Source organism: Pyrgilauda ruficollis, unplaced genomic scaffold (genome assembly GCF_017590135.1).
Source record: "Pyrgilauda ruficollis isolate IOZ18807 unplaced genomic scaffold, ASM1759013v1 scaffold45, whole genome shotgun sequence".
Taxonomy (NCBI): domain Eukaryota; kingdom Metazoa; phylum Chordata; class Aves; order Passeriformes; family Passeridae; genus Pyrgilauda; species Pyrgilauda ruficollis.
Genome location: NW_024526044.1, coordinates 2,793,852 through 2,812,293, shown reverse-complemented (window position 1 = coordinate 2,812,293; position 18,442 = coordinate 2,793,852). Strand labels below are relative to the sequence as shown.

Sequence of the window (18,442 nt, the reverse complement as noted above, 5' to 3'; positions counted from 1 at the left end):
GGAATCAATTTCCTCACCAGCACGGGAGGAATGTTTATTGCTGCTTTCACTTGCTCTCACCCCTGACAAAACTCTGTAGGTGTCTTTGAAGGATGCAGGGTTTTAAACACCTGGGGTGGGACCTTTTCCACTTGGGACTCAGAAATGTGTACAAATGGTGTGTGGGTTTAACTCCTCAGATCCTGGTGGGGACATGAACTGGGAGAGGAGTGCAGCCCCAGACCTCCCTCCTGTGCAGCACCTGGCAGCAGGCTCAGCTTTGTGCATAGTTTAAATTTACACTTTGCTGTCTATTGAGGCAACTGAAGTTAGCTGAGTTTCTCTGAGCAGGACAGTATTTTGAACTTAAAGGAATATAAATAATCTTGCTTAGAGATTACAGCTGAGGAAGCAACACATAAGTAGATTGATTAGAAAGAGAAAACAAAAATCACTTAATTTCAAACAGAGCTAATGCAGTCTAATACTGGTGCTCTGTATTTTGTTACTTCTAGCCATTGCAGCAGCCTGTTCATCCACATAAATGGGAAGAATCACAGGATGCTGTGAAGAACCCTGATTCCAGAGTCACTTATTCAAGATTTAGAGATTTTAGATCAACTTTCAAAAGGTTCTGCTAAGCCCTGAAACCTCTGTGATAGTGGCAAATATCCAGACAGCCACTTGCTTTTGTTGTAACTTGCTTTAATTAATTATTGCCTCCTTAAGCCTCTCAGGGTAAACAGTTTGCAGTCTTAGCATTTGGAATTTGATACTGAGTGATGTAAATAATGAATTTTAAATGCTTATACATGTTTTCAATTTGTTACTAGATCCAGCATACTGCTGCAATTATTAGTACTGTTTAAATTAAGTGTCCCTTTTAAGTAAATTCACCTTAACTTAATAATAGTTAGTCTCAAAGTGGAATAAAATATAATGGGCTCCAGAAATGTGATCAAACTGAAGACAAACTAATTTTGACTGGTTATATAAAATGCCCATAATCATCTGTTTGTATGATTTGATTCATGCCAGTGTTCTATTATAAGAAGTGCATCTTTTTTCCCCGTTGGTTTGTTGACTGTAGCATGCAGTAATCCTCCAGAAGATCTCACTTAGAGGTGAGAACACATTCCTTTAGGAAAGTATCTCCCAGCAGAGCTAAAACTACTTGCTGCATGTAATTCTCTCCATCTGGACAGACTGAGTCTGTAGAGCAGAAGCATGAGTCACTGTAAAGCAGTTCAGAATGTCAAGTATTTTCTAGATTCACAGATTTTAAGTGTCTGCAGTGCCATTACCAATTACTGGGAGCATTTCAGGGTATGGGAGATACCAGGAGGATTTTAAGCAGTAATCCTGGGTCCTGTTAAGAGCTCTTCTGCCCCTTGGGTAACTACGTGACAGGCAAGAAATATGGGAAGAACAAGACAGAAATATTTCTCCACCACCAAAATTAGAGGCCTGCTAAATCAGAGCTCCAGAAATAAATGGAAAGCAATCCAAACAGCAGGCAAAACTCTCCAGGATCAATAAAGCTGTTTGAAATGAAAATGCACTGAGGCCTCTGGTGTTAGTCTGTCACCAGAATTATTGAAAGAAAGAGCTCCCACTGAAGTGGATATTGGACAATTATAACATCACAGTTTCACCACCACCCAGCAAGGGACAGGCTGCAGGGTTGAACTGGGCAGCTGCTCATCACAGGGAAATAAAACTGAAAAGAAAACTGTATCTTCCAAAAGATGGTGCTCCTAAAGAAATTACACAGGCCAGAGATGGCAATTTTGTAACATTATTGGGAATGCATATTCCAGTTTGGGATTCACTCAGTCTACCAGCACAGGAGGTTGCAGCCATCCCAGTCCCTGTTTGAAACAAGTGTTTGCATAAGAAAGAGTGGCCCCTGCCAGGACCCCTCAGTGCTGTTCACTGTGTTGTTACCTGAGCACTCCTTAGGAACTCGACACACAAATAAAATCTAATTTTTTTAAAATTACCTTTTTAACTGCACTTAACTGTGCCCTATCCTGTTTTCCCTGCAGTTTTCCACAAGTTTATGGAGCTTTGTTGAGCATGACCCAAACACTTTTAACAATCCTGAGGCATTTTCCCACCTGGTTCCTGCTTTCTCCTGTCCCACAGGGCACCATTAGAAGAAGCTGGTGGACAGCACCCATGCTGGATAAGTTTAGCATTTTATATGTGCCAAATGTCTTCTCTCCACCATTGTTTTCTTTCCCAACATATCTTAAGAGAGCTCTTTACTGTTAAAGTTAAAAGAAAATTAGCTTTAGGAGTATAAATTAAAAATCCTACCATTGTATTTCAGGACAATACAACTGAAAGCAGAGTCAAAACCCCCCACATTTCAAAGATTCTGTTTAGAGCTCCCTAATTAAATAGTGATAAAGGATACAGAGAGATTGAAATGCTACTTCATTTTCTTCTGTTTCAACTCTTCCTGTTTTCTGAAGGTTGTTAATGTGACACCAATGTAAAAAAAAAAAAAAAGAAAACCCCAACTTCCTACTTCTAATCTCTTTCAAGTCTTTGTCCTCGTTTCTCTCTGCTTGCATCAAGTATTGACAGAAATGAGAATTTTTTATTGAAATGCCTGGATCAATCAAAGGTACGTGAACTAGAATTATTTCCAGACTAAAGACTTAATTATTTCCAGACTTCCACTTCTGCTCCCTGGTATTTAAGGTAGGGAGCACTCAAAGCTTTAAAAAAAGGTAAAGACTCCTGGTATAATTGAGTATACTGTGTATGTTCAGAATGTTGAAAACCTGCTTCTGTGGGGTTACAAAAATAAAGGAACTCTGTCTTGTCTCCAGGTTGTACCTGCAGACCAGGGTGGGGACTGAGCAACTGAGCTCTGAGTCTGCTTAGAGACTGATGCTCTGCTCAGTGCTGTGTCAAAAAATGATATGAAAGTGCAGAAAAGAAGTATTTACATGTTTAGCTATTGATTTGGTTAATAATGATGGGCAGTTGACAGAGCATTGCATGTGCCATGCAGAAGACAAAAGTCTTTTGATTGTGCAGTCCAAAATTATTACAACAGTGCTGACAAATTGAAACAAGTTTTCTAAAATGTTTGGAATTCAGGAAATAGTATATAAAAATAGAATTTACTGGATTTAAAATGAGGTGTTTTTATCAACCTCTTGTATTAAACTACTTTATAGTTATAAACTGACTAAGACAATTTCTGCTACAATGATTTTTTAAATCTGAAACTGCTCCACTTTTCAGTGTCTCACAGACCATCCTGTGGTGTTTATCTGAAGTTAGAATTTCAAACCAGGAACAAAATAATTGTATTTAATGGAATTTTAGTGACCAGTTCTGATAGCTTAAGAAATCAATTTAGAAAATTCTGAGCTGGCCAAATCCTGCATTTAGTTTTGTCTATTGGAAAATTTTCCTTATCTAATTAGGATCAAGTTCTTATGCTGGTAGTTCAATGCCACAAGTTACAAACAGCTGAGAACATGGGGTGGATGCTCAGTAACAGAGCCCGGGGCAAAACCAACAGAGGAAGTTCTACGTTAGGCAAGGACTACCCTGAATCAGCCTTGGGGCAGAATTACTTTGAGATAAGCTATTTTTGTCAACGTACAAAGAAATACAGTGGCCTTTTTTGGAATATAAATAACAGATGTGAAAAGTCTGATGGTATTTGCCCCAGTAGAATACAATTCATGGCAGTTTCACTCAGGAAGAAAGTACTTTTTCTTGCTGTAAAAAGCAGCAAACTACCACACCTGGTAGAGATGTGTTATTACATTCTTAAAAGTACATTAAGTATCACCTTTACCTTACTTGTTGAGCTTTATTTAAAACTTTACTTTAAATTTTCTGTCACCACGTAGGTATTTTCTTTGTAGAGCATTACAGAACACCAAAATGAGTCTCAGGCTGTGTTGTTGGCCCCAGAAACTTAACAGCATTAAGTGAAATTACAGAGCATCTGGTACTTGGGAACCACAGGATTCCTATGAAAAACATCTGTCTGTGGTGGCCTTGAAGAGCCCATCCGCTCTGCATGGCCAGGAGGAAAGCAGAGAGAGAAATAGTTTGTGCCCCTGGAGCAGGCTGGTGGGGAAATGTAAAATATGTGGAAGTGTATTTCCACACTTCTCTCTGGGGGAGGGAGGGGAGCAAAGGCATAGTGCCTTGTTCTGTCTGATGTGGTACTCGTTAGATGTTCTTCCTGCTGGGTATTTAGGCTTTACTTTTCTTCTTGCTGTCTGTTCTCTGCAGCATATTTTTTCCCCTAAATTTTTTTTTTTTTTTAATATTTTGGAAAAACTACTGCATACTTAGTTTGTGTCATTGTCTCATCCCTAATTGTATGCTGTGTTTAAATTGAAAAGTGACTGTATAACTTAAGAACCATCTTAAATGGACTTGAAATGTTGATAACATCACTTTGGAAATTAGAGAATTCCACTTTTATTCTGTAGGGGTAACCACACTGCACAATATGGATAATAACTTATTCTTTAACAAGCCATATTCTTTGACCATTCTTTCATCATTATAGTCACTACTATAATAAAAAGCCACTTAAGTGATTATTCCACATAGAAATGTCAGAAGTGCATAAGAAAAGTCCATGCTTGATAACTGAGCTTAATTTATAACATTCATGTGGAAGAAAAAAAGGCAAAATCTAACATCTTGCTGTGCACAGATCAGTTCATTTTACATGTTGTTGTCTTGGATGGAATCAGTAAAAATTTCAAACCACATTTTGAAGCAATTCTTTCACTGTTTCCCAGTAATGATAACCTAGTAAAATGAGCCAAGGCAGTTACAGAAGCACCACTAGAGATTATGAAGTAAAGTAACAAATTGCAGATTTCAAATTGAGCCACTGATTATGTTATTCCAAATGGGTTTTTAATGGCTGTTTGCACAAGAACAATGCATTATTCATAGCAGCCCGTGAGCATATCTGAGCAAGAATCAAATAAACATTCACAGATCACCTGATTTTCACCCAAACTGTAATTACAAGGGGTTATTCCTCTAACTCTTCGAAAGAAAATTTTCACCTTGCTCATTTTGATAGCTTCCCCCTTTGTTTCTAAGAAAGAAGTAAACATACTACAAATTTTTGCTGAAATAAGAAGTAGTCTGGGCCAGCACCAACCCTGCATATATCAGGATAGATTTCAAGAGAATAGGTTCACTTTTTAAAAAAGAAGATGTTTTCATTTTTCATTGAAAGTATCAAAAACAAGCAGTACACCATAGTATCTCCATTAATTATAGCAAATTAATTTAGTCTACACAAAAGCCAGCTTTAATTTCTCACACTATTTTGCTATGATATCATCTTTTCTACTTTGCAGATATGAATTCAAATCTGACTTGTAAAACAGGACATGAGTTTCATTTTGGTCACACATTTTCATTTCACACCACTTCTTGCATTGTGTTTGGCCTCAGCTCCCTTAAATTGGGGAAGCACAGATAATATGCAGGCATGTTTAATGTCCTGTGTTTGGAATTGGTTGCCCAAAAAACCTGTGCAGTTTTTATCCCCAGAGGTTTTCAAAAGCAGACTGGTAACACCCTGACAGCCTCATCTGACCTCGGTGCTGACTGTGCTGTGAGAAGGTGTTTGGACTAGAGAAGTCCTGAGGTCCCCTTTAACCTCAACTGCTTTGTGTTTCTGTGTTAAAAATTGTTAATGTTAACAAAATTTAAAAACATGATATAAATATGTAATGGAAATACGGTTCCAGAAAACTAAAATTGTATTATTTCTGGTGTGCTTAGAGCCTCCATTTGCAAATCTGAAGCTCAGATTTGTTTCCAGTGCTTTGGGTACTTGGTGTAGGTTGTTGGAGTGGTTTTAAGTGCAGTGTTGAATGTTCTTTACACTGTACTGAACTAACTCCTAGAGGAAAAATGAAAGAGGAACCAATTTAATTGGGAAAGGAAGTGATGATTGTCTCTATAATGCCTGCATGTGTGATATTCCCAGTTGCTCATTTTCTCAGCCCAGGGTGGGAATATGTGTGTTATTTCTGCCTCAGACTGGTGCCTGTTCTGTGTTCCCTCCCGGCAGGTCCGTGAGCTCATGGCAGCCGGGCCCTGGCATGGAGGCCCAGAGCCCGCCAGGCCTCGCGGCTGCTCCGGCAGACCCCGGCCCGGGCCCTGCCCCGCGGGGCTCCTCGGAGCCTGCCCGGGGACAGGCCCTGCCCCAGCCCCTGTACCTCAAGGCCCTGACGATCCCGCTGCTCCAGCCCGTCCAGCCAGGCTGCTTCCAGCCCCACGGGCCCTTGGTGGCCGGCAGGAGCTGCGTCCACCTCGACGGCAGCAGCGTCCCCCTCATCCTCAAGCCGCTCGTTCCTCCGGAAGGCACGGAGCAGCCTCAGCCGCTTTTCCAGAAACAGCTTGGGCAGAGTCTGACCTTGAGCATAGTCAGCACTTTACCAGTTTTGTCGTCGCCAAGTTCTTGTGTAAAATCAGCTATTGGAAGCCCGGGAAAATCAAAAAAATCTGGGAAATACATCTGCAAACACTGTGGACGAGATTGTTTGAAGCCAAGTGTCCTTGAGAAACACATTCGCTCTCACACGGGAGAGAGGCCCTTTCCATGCACCACTTGTGGCATTGCGTTTAAAACTCAGAGCAACTTGTATAAACACAGGAGAACTCAAACACACGTCAACAACACCAGGCTGCCCTCAGACTCTGACATCACTGGGGGACCAGAGCAAAATGAGAGATCAGCAGAGAGCACCACCTCTCCCCAAGGCAGCAATGTCTTGAGTAGCAGCAGTGAAGACCAGGGGATACAAATCAAACAGCCCAGTTCAGAGACCAGTGCAGCAACAGACACTAAGAGACCTCACGAGCTCTCACTGCCAGCAACAAGCTCCTCATCAGCTACTTCAGAAAATCAAGAAGCAACAAATCAATTGTTGAGTTCAAAGGCTAATCAGGGGGTTCCTGAAAGAGAGCCTCAAAGTTTACCATCTCCAGGAGCTTTGCCAAATGGTCCGTGTCTGAGAAAGAAGATGCAGGAGCAAAGAACTCCGACTGCCAATAAGCACATTCAGCTGCAAAGGCAGCAGGCAACATCTTCAGAGAAGCAGTGGGATTACAAACCCTTGGACTGCAAGCTGAAGAAGTGTGAGAGCACTGACTCGGGCTATCTGTCGCGTTCCGACAGCACAGAGCAGCAGATGTCATCGTCCAGCCCCTTGCACAGTCTCCACGAGCACAGCACGGAACTGGAAAGTGAAACCGCCTTCAGCAGCCCAAGGTGTGCCTCCAGAAGCACTGCAAAACCAGAGGCAGCTGATAAAGCTACAGCCTCGATGCTAGAGAAAAAGAGGCTGGAAGAACACATCTCAAAGCTTATTTCTCACAACAAAAGTGTGGTGGATGACACCCAGTTAGACAATGTCAGGCCCAGAAAAACTGTCCTTTCTAAACAGGGAAGCATTGACCTTCCAATGCCTTACACATATAAAGACTCTTTCCATTTTGATATCAGAACTTGTGATGTAAATAGGAAAAAGAATCTTTCTCTTTGTTCAGCAAAATCTACCTTTGCACCCCTGGAGAAATGCAAGCCAATGTTTTTCCATTCAGTTCCCACCCAGTTCTCCACAACAATCGACACTGTGCCTGTTACTCGGAGCAACTCCTTGCCTGTTGTGGAGGGAGCGAGGATGGTGCATGACAAAGCAGGATGCTCAAAACCACTTTCTCTTACTAAGCACTCTGTAAACACAGGCACTGCTGGTTTGCTGCCTAGCAACGATCTCACTGCCAGTTCAGTGGATTTCCCTAATAGCCATCCCCGAGCTCTAGTCCGACAAACAGCAGTGGATGATTTGCCCCTAAGTCATGTGGCTGATCATCCTTCTCTGTCAGAGGAGCTGAAAGGGACTAAAAAGCTTGGGGCCGGAGAAGTAATCAGTGCTAAAAATAAGAAACACAATCAAAGGAAGCTGAAGATGTTTTCTCAAGAAAAATGGCAAATGTATGGAGATGAAACGTTTAAGAAAATCTACCAAAAAATGAAAAGCAGTCAAAATGCCAAGAAAATGAAACAAAGAGAGAATAAGATTACAGATATTACAAGCTTGAATCCTAATTCAAGGGAATCAGCCAGCAGCACCGAAATAACTGAGGAAAGAGATGTCAGGAGCTCTGCAACTGACAGTCCTTCCTCCCTTGCGACAGCAGCTTCAACCATGGGTAAATTGGGAATGTCTGCTGATGGTAATTGTGTTCTGCAGAATGTGTCCTCTGAGGAAACTGCAGACAGAGTGTCCAACCTAATGGAGACATCACATTCTGTAACTGCAGGAGCTGCAACCAGCCAAACTTCCCCAGAGCTCAGTGGCAGTGACACAGAGAAATGCACAGCTGGCAGCAGCACACTGCTGGCTCCAAGCACTGGTGAGCTCAGGCTTCAAAATCCTGAGTGTCAGCTGAGCAGCCACGGGAGGAATGAGGAGTGCTTGCCAGTACAGAGTAGAAACTGGGAGAAACCAGGCCCTGGGAAAGAATCCAGTGCATTTGAGTTAGATTGTAAAAGCACTTCACACTATTATGGGAACCATCACAGGACTAAGGAAAGTGGCCAGCATGGCCTGATGCCCCCTTGGGTCCCTCGCAACAGCAGAGAAACTGCAGGGAAATCCCAGACTCTGCCATCAGAAAGGAAAAAGCTGAAATTCGAAGTAGAAAAGACACAAAATGTGATTTCAGTGCCCTGCCCTAGTCCCAGTAGTGAAACCACTGCAGCAAGTGAAGTAGAGAGAGGCCATTGCTCTGGCACTCAGTGTCTTCCCACAGCTCCCGGGAAATTCTCCACTAAAGCAGAGGAGCAAAAATCAAGCACAGGAATTAATGAAGCCACTGGAGGTACCGAGAATGTGGAATACAAGAAAACAATCAAACTTACCACACAAGCTCTCAATTACTGTGACATCAACCTTCTTTCACATCCTGCAGGTATCCCAAAAGCTTCACTGGTGGGATTTTTAGGGTCTGAATTAAGGGGAAGTGATTCCAACTCTTTTGCTTTGCACAATGCAAGAGATGGAGATGACAAAACGTGTCTTGTAAAAACAGGAGCAAAAGTGCCACTTCCCAGTGACAATGCCGTGGATGTGTCTTCTAAAAGCCATCATCTGCAATCTGATTCTTTAAGTCCAGTCCCACAACAAAATGCCTTCTCTCCAAAATATATCCTTAAATTGCCCCAGGACAAGAGAGCTTCAAATCTGTCACCTTTGCTTCAATCTGAACAGGAGATGACACCTGGCACACCTGTGACAGACTCCTTAACCATCCCACCCTGTTCTTCCAGCAGCTTGTCCCTCCATTCTCATTCCAGTGATGTGGTTTGGTCCCCTTTAAAATCTGAAGTGAGACAAAAGACTGGCAAAGGAGAAAATCAATGGAATCTTCACACAAACTGGAAAACTCCAGGATTCTGTTCACCAGTCAGCTCAGAAACCACAAATATCTTAACCACAGCAGAGAACACCTTTCATAACCAAAGCTTCAAGCAGCAGGATATTGCAAGAGAGGATTGGAAAAACAAACAGAACAAAAATAAATTAAATTATCAAAGGCAAACAGAAGAGAAGTGGATGAGTAAAAGTACTTGCTCTATACAGACTCCAAAGACAAAAATCTGCTTTACTTCTGTGTATACAAGTGGCTTTTTCATATCTGCTGACATCAAAGATGAGAGGAAGGCTTTACCCCACCTTTGCTCAGGAAGCGACTCTTTGATAAAGACATCAGTTTCTAGCAAAGGTGCAGATCCAACAATCCTGGGATGGGACAGAGAGGGAAGTGCACGCATCCTGAAGGACACCCCAGCACCACTGCAGGATCTGCAGCATTCCCAGAGCTCAAGAGACAACCCCACTTATTTTTGCCATTCTTTTGGCACTTTCTACTGCCACACTCTCAGCACTCACTGTAAAGGATTCCCAGTGCTGCCCCACTCTAACAGGAACAGCTGCTCTGGCACTTCTACAGTGCCAGGCTCCAAGAGCACCTTCCCATCGCTGAGTGCCGAGCCCCGGCTGACCTGGTGCTGTCTGAGCAGGAGCCTCCCTCTGCCCTCGGAGCAGGGTGGCAATGCAGCCTCTGCCCACCCCTCCATGCCCCCCTGGCACAGGGAACCCAGCAGGGAATGCACCCTGTCCAAATACGACATCTCCATTTTCAAAATGAGAAATATTGGCAAGACTGTGGCATATGGCTTAACAAACACAAGCTTGAAAACGTTGGTTTCATCCTTTTCTAAAGGGCACCAGATGCAGGAGGTAATATTAATAATTCTGCTTGCTTTGTCAAGAGGGTGTTGGCTGACAGCCCACCTCCACCCTCTTATTAGGAAAATTAAATAATTATCAGAAGTGTATTTATGGACATTTATAAGCATTTGCTGATACAGAATTTACAATTTATATTTTTATAAGATAAGTCTATATTTGATAAGTCTATCTATAAGTCTATATTTGATGCATCAGAAAGATATATTTCTGTGTGAATATTTAAGTTTCTTTCAATTTTCAGAGTGCTGATAGTGAGAAGAGTGAATTTCTATTTCTTGGTTTTTTCCCCTTTATGGGGATTTTTTAATATTTTTCTCTAATAGCATCTGTTTTCATTCTAAATGAGTATTTGACTTAGAGTAGGACTCAAACACAGAGTTGTGCTACTGTTCAGTGCTATTTAAAAAGTGCACAGATTTCCAGCTTCTCCGTCAGTGTAATTCACAGTTTTCATGTACTTGATTTTTCCCAATATTCTCAACAGTTAAGCTCAGATGTTCCTGGTGGTTCTTTCAAAAATATTTCAGAGCAAAAGAAGAAAACAGTAGTTTGCAAAAAGGAAAAACTCTCAACAAATAAACTCAAGAGGAGCCACAAACAGAAAAGGATTAAAGTCACCCCTAAATGGTAAGGAGTATGGCTTTCAGGTTCACTATATATACCCCCTAAATATATATAATATAATATAATGTAATACAATATAATATAATAATATATAATAATATATTGATATAAATTTGTTGTAACGTGTGTAAAAACTCCACAGAAAATAAAAAGTCATGCCCAAAATTCAACCTTATCAAAACTGGGGGGAAAAAAGATAAATCTCTCAGAAAGAGCTGTACTTGTACCACAGCAGGGCCCCAAAAGTAAACTATAAAAATATCAATATGTTGTTTACTATTAGGAACAGACTTTTCTAAGCAAACCAGACATATCCCACAGAAAGATGATGCCTGGTCAGTTGACTCTCTCTATGATTTAGAAATTACTCTTATCTGTCAAAATTGTCAGCATTTACTTGTGTTTGAAGGGGGCCACAATGGTTCTGTTTTTAATCCTGTCCCAGCTCAGAGCAGTGCGTGAGACCCTTTGTCCTTGGAAGATCCATATCCTGAGCTGGTATTCACCAGAGAAGGCAGCACAATAAATATCAAGTTTAACACCAACTAACAGAACCATCTGTAGTTCAAAGGATCATTTGGTTTAAATAAAAAAGCAGGAAGAATTCGAGCATGAAACTATCAAGGGCACATTGTCTCAATCAGCACAGCTACCCCTTTCAATGGGAATTCATATCAGTGGAACATTTACCCTCGAATCTTTTAGGAGTGTGGGGCAGCAGGATGCCTGATGAATTGCTTCAGTAAGGAACACATATTGTGTGCACACATCCCTCTTTATTTCATGACCAAAATCAGACAGAGTGACTCCCTCTGGACAAATCAGTGTCAGTAACTTAATCACCGTGTCCAGCTCAGCAAACAGCACTGCGATTTTGAAGGGTCATAAGAACAGAAATAGAAGACTCAGGTCTATGTCACCCAGCTGAGTGACAGTCTTCTGGGACTTTTTTCTGGTTTGATTTTCAGGTGCTATTTTGTTGTTGTGTTTTTTTCCCCTGCTAGTCTCAGAATTGGTTTATATCAAATTTATTTGTATCAAATAAGCACAGGGATTTAATTAAGTATGGTGTCCTGAAAGCTCAGGTCATGCCTATTAGTAGGTAACTGGCCCAGCTGGTAACCACCAAATGTAATTTAATTTTCTAATACACCAAACACCTGAATAAGTTCATCCTTTAAGATTTACATCTTGCTCTGTGGATAGTGACAGTCTATTGATTTAGGGATGGGACTTTAGTGTCACTCATTCAGAGAAGAAAGTAAAGCAGAGTTGGATTATTCAGTGTGGGTTTGCTAAATAACCAAAATCCTTATGTTGTCCCTTAGTGATAATGAGCAGGTAGCACTCAAGAAGTGAAAACCCAACAACCACACAGCCTCAGGTGATTCCTGTGTGGTTCAAGTCTTTGTGAAGTATATTGTTTTAAAATTCCAGATATAAGAAAAATGATCTGTTATTCCTTAATCCTTTTCTCTTAGAAAATCAAGGATTTACTGAATCCTACAGAGAAAAAAAGATAATAAAATAATTGTGGGTCTCTTGCCTAAAATCCAGCTTTTGTTTTTGAGTTGACATAAACAAGCATCTACTTCCCAGTAATAAATTGCTGTTAGACTTTATTGCACCTGATGAGGTGGTGTTATTCTCCTCTGGCTGCTCCTACATCTCCCGTATTTGTTTATCTCCTCAATGCCCCTGGCACTGCAGGTACAGAGGGAGGCACATCCATGGATTTGCTCAGCTGAAAATGAACCGGCTGAGCAAGAGGCCCTGTTTTCCCAACAGAGTTCTGGATGCTGTGAGAAAGGGCTGCTCATCCCAACCTCCCAGATTTAATAAGCATAAGAAGTGCCATCCTCCTCAGTCCAAGATGCAAGGTAAGTATTTGGAATATTTGTGTGAAAATATTATTTCAGTGATGTAATGAGAAATGTGACAAGTTCAAGCATGAGTGGTGATAAAAATCAAAGTTTATCCAACCTCTTCTCTATAGAAAATTATCTACACCAGCAAAAAGACACATTATATTCCACTTCAGACAAACAACTTTGCAGAAGGAAAAAAGAAGCAAAGAATAACTCAGGAATATCTTCCCATACTGAAAACCTAAACCATGTTAAACAAAAAGACAAAAGGGATAAAAAAGTAAGTATTGTACCTTAATTCTTGTATTATTTTTTATTAACAGAAAAAATAAGTGTTAATTAAAACCTGAATTATATTTAGCTGTTTTAAAGTTGAAGTTGAAACTATTTTGTAGCACAGATTTTGGTTAAAAGGTTTTAAAATGAGTTAAAGGTATTTTGGGGGGTTAAAATAAAATGAAAATTTACCAATGTTAGAATTAGCTAAAATAACGATTAAACTTGAATCCTTTGGATGAAATTGCTCTGGACTGAAAACTTTATGTGTAAGTCTTTTCCTCTCCTAATTCCTACAGGACATTTCTGGGCAAATCAGGGAACACCCAAGAACAAACGCCTCTGTCCAGAACATTACAGCTCCTCTGGGAATAGCTGTGACAGCTCATTCCTTTTCCTCCAGAGCTGACACATCCCTGCAGGAGTTCAGCAGGGACGTGGCCATTTGCTGCTGGGTGACACAGCCCCTCGTGCTGCAGCCATCCCTGCCTGGGCAATCCCGACCAAGCCTTCGGAGCGACCCCTTGGCAGCTTCCTTTGGGTCTTGTCCTGAGTTTACAAACACAGGCACAGGTGACCAACCTGACAGCACAAACCCAGAGGCTGCTGCTCCTCTTTCCTTACATCCAGGAGGAAGCCAGGAAAATGTATTGAGGGTAGTGTCAGAGAGCCAAATATTTGGAATATCAGAGCCGGTGATCCAGGCCGCTGGAAGGGAGAAAGCTCCGAGTGAAGAAAACACACATTCACCTCCCCCAGAAAACTCAGCTCCCAGTTCCCAGCCAGGATGTTCACGTTTGTTTGGATCCCAAGCGGAGTCTGTTCCTGAGACAGTCACGAGGGCTCAGTTACCCAGCAGGGAACACTCACAGAGGGCAAACTTAGCTCAGCATCTCCTGGAGCTGCACGACAAGAACAGATCCTGCCTGCAGCCTAATCCCTATGGAAGGCCACATGGAACTGCTACTGCTACCTTAAAAAAGCCCCCAGTGACTCTCAGATCCCCTGAGTTCAAGAGTTACTCTGCAACACCCCCCAAGACATACAAAAAGAGAGGTTTAGAGATGATGAGGAAACAAACAAGGGTGGAATATGATGACACGAGCAGTGATGATGAGGACAGGCTGGTTATAGAAATATAGCCAGGGCTTGTGTGCCAGCCTGGAAATGCCAGGGATCTTTGTTCCATAGTTCTGAAACACCTTCACATCAGCAAAGCCATTCCTCTGTGCCAGAGGCAACACCCTCTTTGGAAGAGCCCTTCCTTTCAAGGACTCAACCTTTTTTTTAAAAATGCTCATTTGAGGCTGGCATCGTGCAAGAGGCAGCCCTGTGCTCCTGACAGGTTTCCAGCATTGTTCACGTTCCTGCCAGTCTCAGAATTCCCACAAGTGCTGCCTGCCCGTGGGTGTGTTACTCCAAGCCTGCAGTGGATTGGGTTACTTCAACAATACAGCTGCAGCAGCTTCCTCAGCTCAGATTTCCTGGAAGGGTTCAGATGGGTTCCCTTCTCTATATTCCTGTTTTTGGAGTCACTGCCTCTGTACTGGGAGTGACACGCTGGCATTAAGGGGAAGATATGTTCCCTAAGTATCTGTGATATTGAAAGAATCTGGAAAAAATGCTGGTCTTTTTCCATGTTGCACAAATGTCAATGCTTCTGTGTGAGAAATGACACAAGCATGCTTTGCTTTGTGTTTTGTGCCTTTTATGCCAAGATCTACTCAAATATTCTTGATTTTTAGGTGGATAATATGGGTGTTAGCTATTGGTATTTCCTTGTGTTAAAATTTTTGACAAGAATTTTCTCATTATATCTGTCACATTGTGTTCCAACTGATGTCTGGAATGTTTCATTCTTATTGTAATTTTAACTGCAATGATGCCATTTTATGGAGGGTAAAGAAGCTATATGGCATAGCTTGTTTTCTTTTTTTTAACAAGTTTTGTGCTAAAAACTTTAAAATTTACTGGTTTCTATGTGAATAAATAATTATATATTTCAATTTGACCAAGTGTGTTCACTTGCTTGATTAAACTGATAAACACTAAAAACATTCCACTTCTACATTATAGTAAAATTCTGTACTTCTCCTGTTCTTGTATTCTGATTCACACATAGGGATTAATGGATTAACCTCCATGGGATATTTGGAGTTGCTTTTTAGTCATGCTTAGGTAAAAGATTGAACAGATCATACAAAGAAATTTAGTACAAATTATCTGAAAAAAATATATGTGTATGTGTAAAAAATGTCCAGACAGCTCAGAGAGATAAACCACATGCCAAGTCCTGTGCAATTTCTGTGTGTTTGGATGCCCTACAAATGTGACAAGGCTTGAGGTTGTCAAAACAGAGCTTCACATTTATCCTTTATCTTGCTCAGTATTTGTGCTCACAGACAAACTGGTATTGGGTGACTCCCAGGTGCAATGAATTTAAATAAAGTGAATTCAAAGAAGTACACAAATAGAATTTGGGAAGAAAAAGAGGAAAAGAAAGGGAGGAACCATCAATACTCACACAATATTGAGCCATTCAAAGTTATGGAATTTTTTTTCTGATGGAATCACTCAAAGCTACAGCTGGATTCTGAATTTGTAGGAACAGCAGGAGAAGAAGAAACACAAAGCTTATAGAGATCCTCAGATCAGTGTTCCTAGCAATGCTGTTGGCCAAGCACCTTTATAAACACAGGACAAAAATCACTGCACCAAACCCCACCAGCACCTCCACAGCAACAATTTTCACCTCTTGCTTGTGCAAGAGCTAATTATTATAATACATGGACATGTAAGGAATATTCTATATAAGGTTTTTTGGCATAATGTTTGTGGCTAAATGATGTATTTTGAAGTGGAATTTCTAGATCAGTAATTCAGAAATAGTCTAATGACAGACTCAGAAGTGCTGTGCAAAGAAACTTTTATCCTGCATGGATTTTACAGCACGAAGTACAGAAATTTCTTTGTCATTCTGCAGGTGTAGCTGGAAGAAAAATGGGACAAGGTTAAGGTAGCTGGGAAAGTAAATTTTAAACTCCATTTCCTGACAGAAGTAATCCTTGACATTTTAGTTCCCTATCTTGTGTAACAATTTAACCTAATATTAGTTCTTTAAAAGTGCCACTAGATCCATGGTGGCATTTTAACAGGATCACTGCAGAAGGCAGTGACTCCAGCACAAATCCTTTTAGCCACAACAGCCCCTGGAGCAGCCAGGTCTGAGTCAGGTCTGAGTCAGGTTCACCAGTGTGTGAGGACTGGCAGAAATGGTCTGGTCTAAGCTCGGGACCTCAGGGAGTCTGCACATCCAAATCCAACTGGCTGTATGGAAAACTCTATTCCAGCTTTCCAGAACACACTGTACTCACAGAAAAGACTAAACAGGCAAACTCTTCTGTACCTTTTCCACAGCACAAGAATCAGCCACTGATATGTTTAATTCACTCCCAAGTAGCTGAACATAAAAACCACAGGAGGGCACCAGGCACAGAGGGAAAAATCTGTTTCCTTCTCCTCCAAAGCCAGCAGCAGTTCTGATGGATCATCTCTTTGCTATAAGCAAAGCTGAAATTCCTTTGCACATGAATGCACCTCATCAACTTTATCCTCCTTCCAGTAAAGGAAGCAAATTAATAAGGAATGCTGATTACTAATAAGGTCTACATTCAACACCTGCATCTAGCCAGGCAGATGCAAATTAGAGGATGTTTCAGATTTTGCCTCTTTAACTGGGAACATATTTTTTCTTATTGTTTCAGACTTTTCTAGTAGATCTCATTAAATGCTGATACTTCACTGATCTGCCTGGAAAACCCCAACTCTTACACAAAGGTGGGTGAGAGCGGTGTGAACCAACCAGGGCAAGCCTGAAATCCCCAGCAAATACAAAGATATACCTTGAATAAAAGTTCTGGCTTGGAGCTGCTGGAACTGGCTCTGTAGGGGAAACTTCCAGCAGCTTTTCACAGAAGCCACCCCTGCAGTCCCCCACTACCAAAACCTTGCCACACAAACCCAATACAGCATCATGTTATTTGGGGCTGGAACAGGCTTTCTTTCCAGTCCTATTTTACCCATCAAATCTTGTTTGACTTGTTTGATCTTCCCCAAAACACAATTCCTAATATATTTAGTGCTTCAGTATATGCCCTGCTGACACACACAGGGAGCAGTACACACCCTAAACCTGGTTTTGGAACCTGCCTAAGCTTTATTTGCACTACCAAATTTGTTGCCATTCATCAGTGTTTATATTGTGTTAGTTTTCCTGTTGTTAAGCAGCTTTGTTAAACCATTAATTTTACCTTAAGGATTTGTGTGGTATTATGGCCACAGATTAAGACTTCTGACCTGTATTTTTCATTTACTAACAGCATTCCATGAGTCATATGGATGAAAGGGTCAATACTGGGGTTTTTTTTTTTAGACTTTAAGATACTTTGAGATTTTTACAGCTGATTTAAAGTGTCCTGGTGGAACTGGATAAATGTCACGTAGAAGCACTTAGAGGCTGTGTCTTCCAGGGAGCTGTAATGTTACCACAGTTTGGTTATAAGCCATCCTCTTAAGTACTTAAACATAAAAAAGTGGTTTTCTTTCTCGCAGTCAAGGTACCTATTGACTACACATGACAACTGCCTGAATATGTTCTGCATTTATGTAATGCTTGAGGTTTAGAGGGGCAAGAGCCAGTTAAACAAGGGATGAACTCACTTGAACAAATTTGTGGGTGCTTTGCAAAGTAGTCAGAGAATTCTTGTGCCATGGATGTACAGACTATTTTAGCTTTAAAACCCTCACTATAAAAGTCCCATTACCTGTCCCTAATGATTGTCAGGGTTCAAAACCCAGTGCTAAACAAGGTGATTCTAAAAGAGTCAATTCATTAATCTCTAATCCATTTTTTAAGCATCACAAGGTTTGTGCACGTGCATCTGCCTCCTGTTTTTGATTCACTGATTGACAAAACAAGCAGTGCTGAGTACAGCACCAGGAGCATGTTCTTAATCCAGCCAGGACTGGAAGTGTTTCAGAGTGAGCTAGTTGGGATATATTAGACTGATTCTTTTCAAAGATTCTTATGCCATTAACAAAAGGAGGATTGGATGAGAGCCATGGGAGCTGTTTCATAACCTCCTGTGGTCTTGTTTTCCAGCTGACTGTGATGGCCACTCAGGTTCTGCTGCTCAGGTCAGGCATTCTGGACCAGCACAGACAGTTAAGCCTTGGTGGAGTCAGGCTTCAATTACACTTTCTGCTTTACACTTAACCTCTGCAAAGCAAAGCCTCTTATACATTACAGGGGTATTCACAGGGCAAAATTTAAGTCACATAACAGCTCCC

General features: G+C 41.2%; 1 protein-coding gene across 1 annotated transcript; it reads left to right on the top strand.

Annotated features, from left to right (window-relative positions):
* The first annotated feature begins 6,104 nt into the window (after nucleotides 1-6,104).
* Nucleotides 6,105-15,033, top strand: ZNF831 (zinc finger protein 831). Its single transcript, XM_041478400.1, has 5 exons — nucleotides 6,105-10,313; nucleotides 10,810-10,952; nucleotides 12,660-12,829; nucleotides 12,946-13,097; nucleotides 13,393-15,033. The coding sequence occupies exons 1-5, from the start codon at nucleotides 6,105-6,107 to the stop codon at nucleotides 14,233-14,235; spliced, it is 5,517 nt and encodes a 1,838-aa protein (XP_041334334.1). The 3' UTR covers nucleotides 14,236-15,033.
* Nucleotides 15,034-18,442: the final 3,409 nt, after the last annotated feature.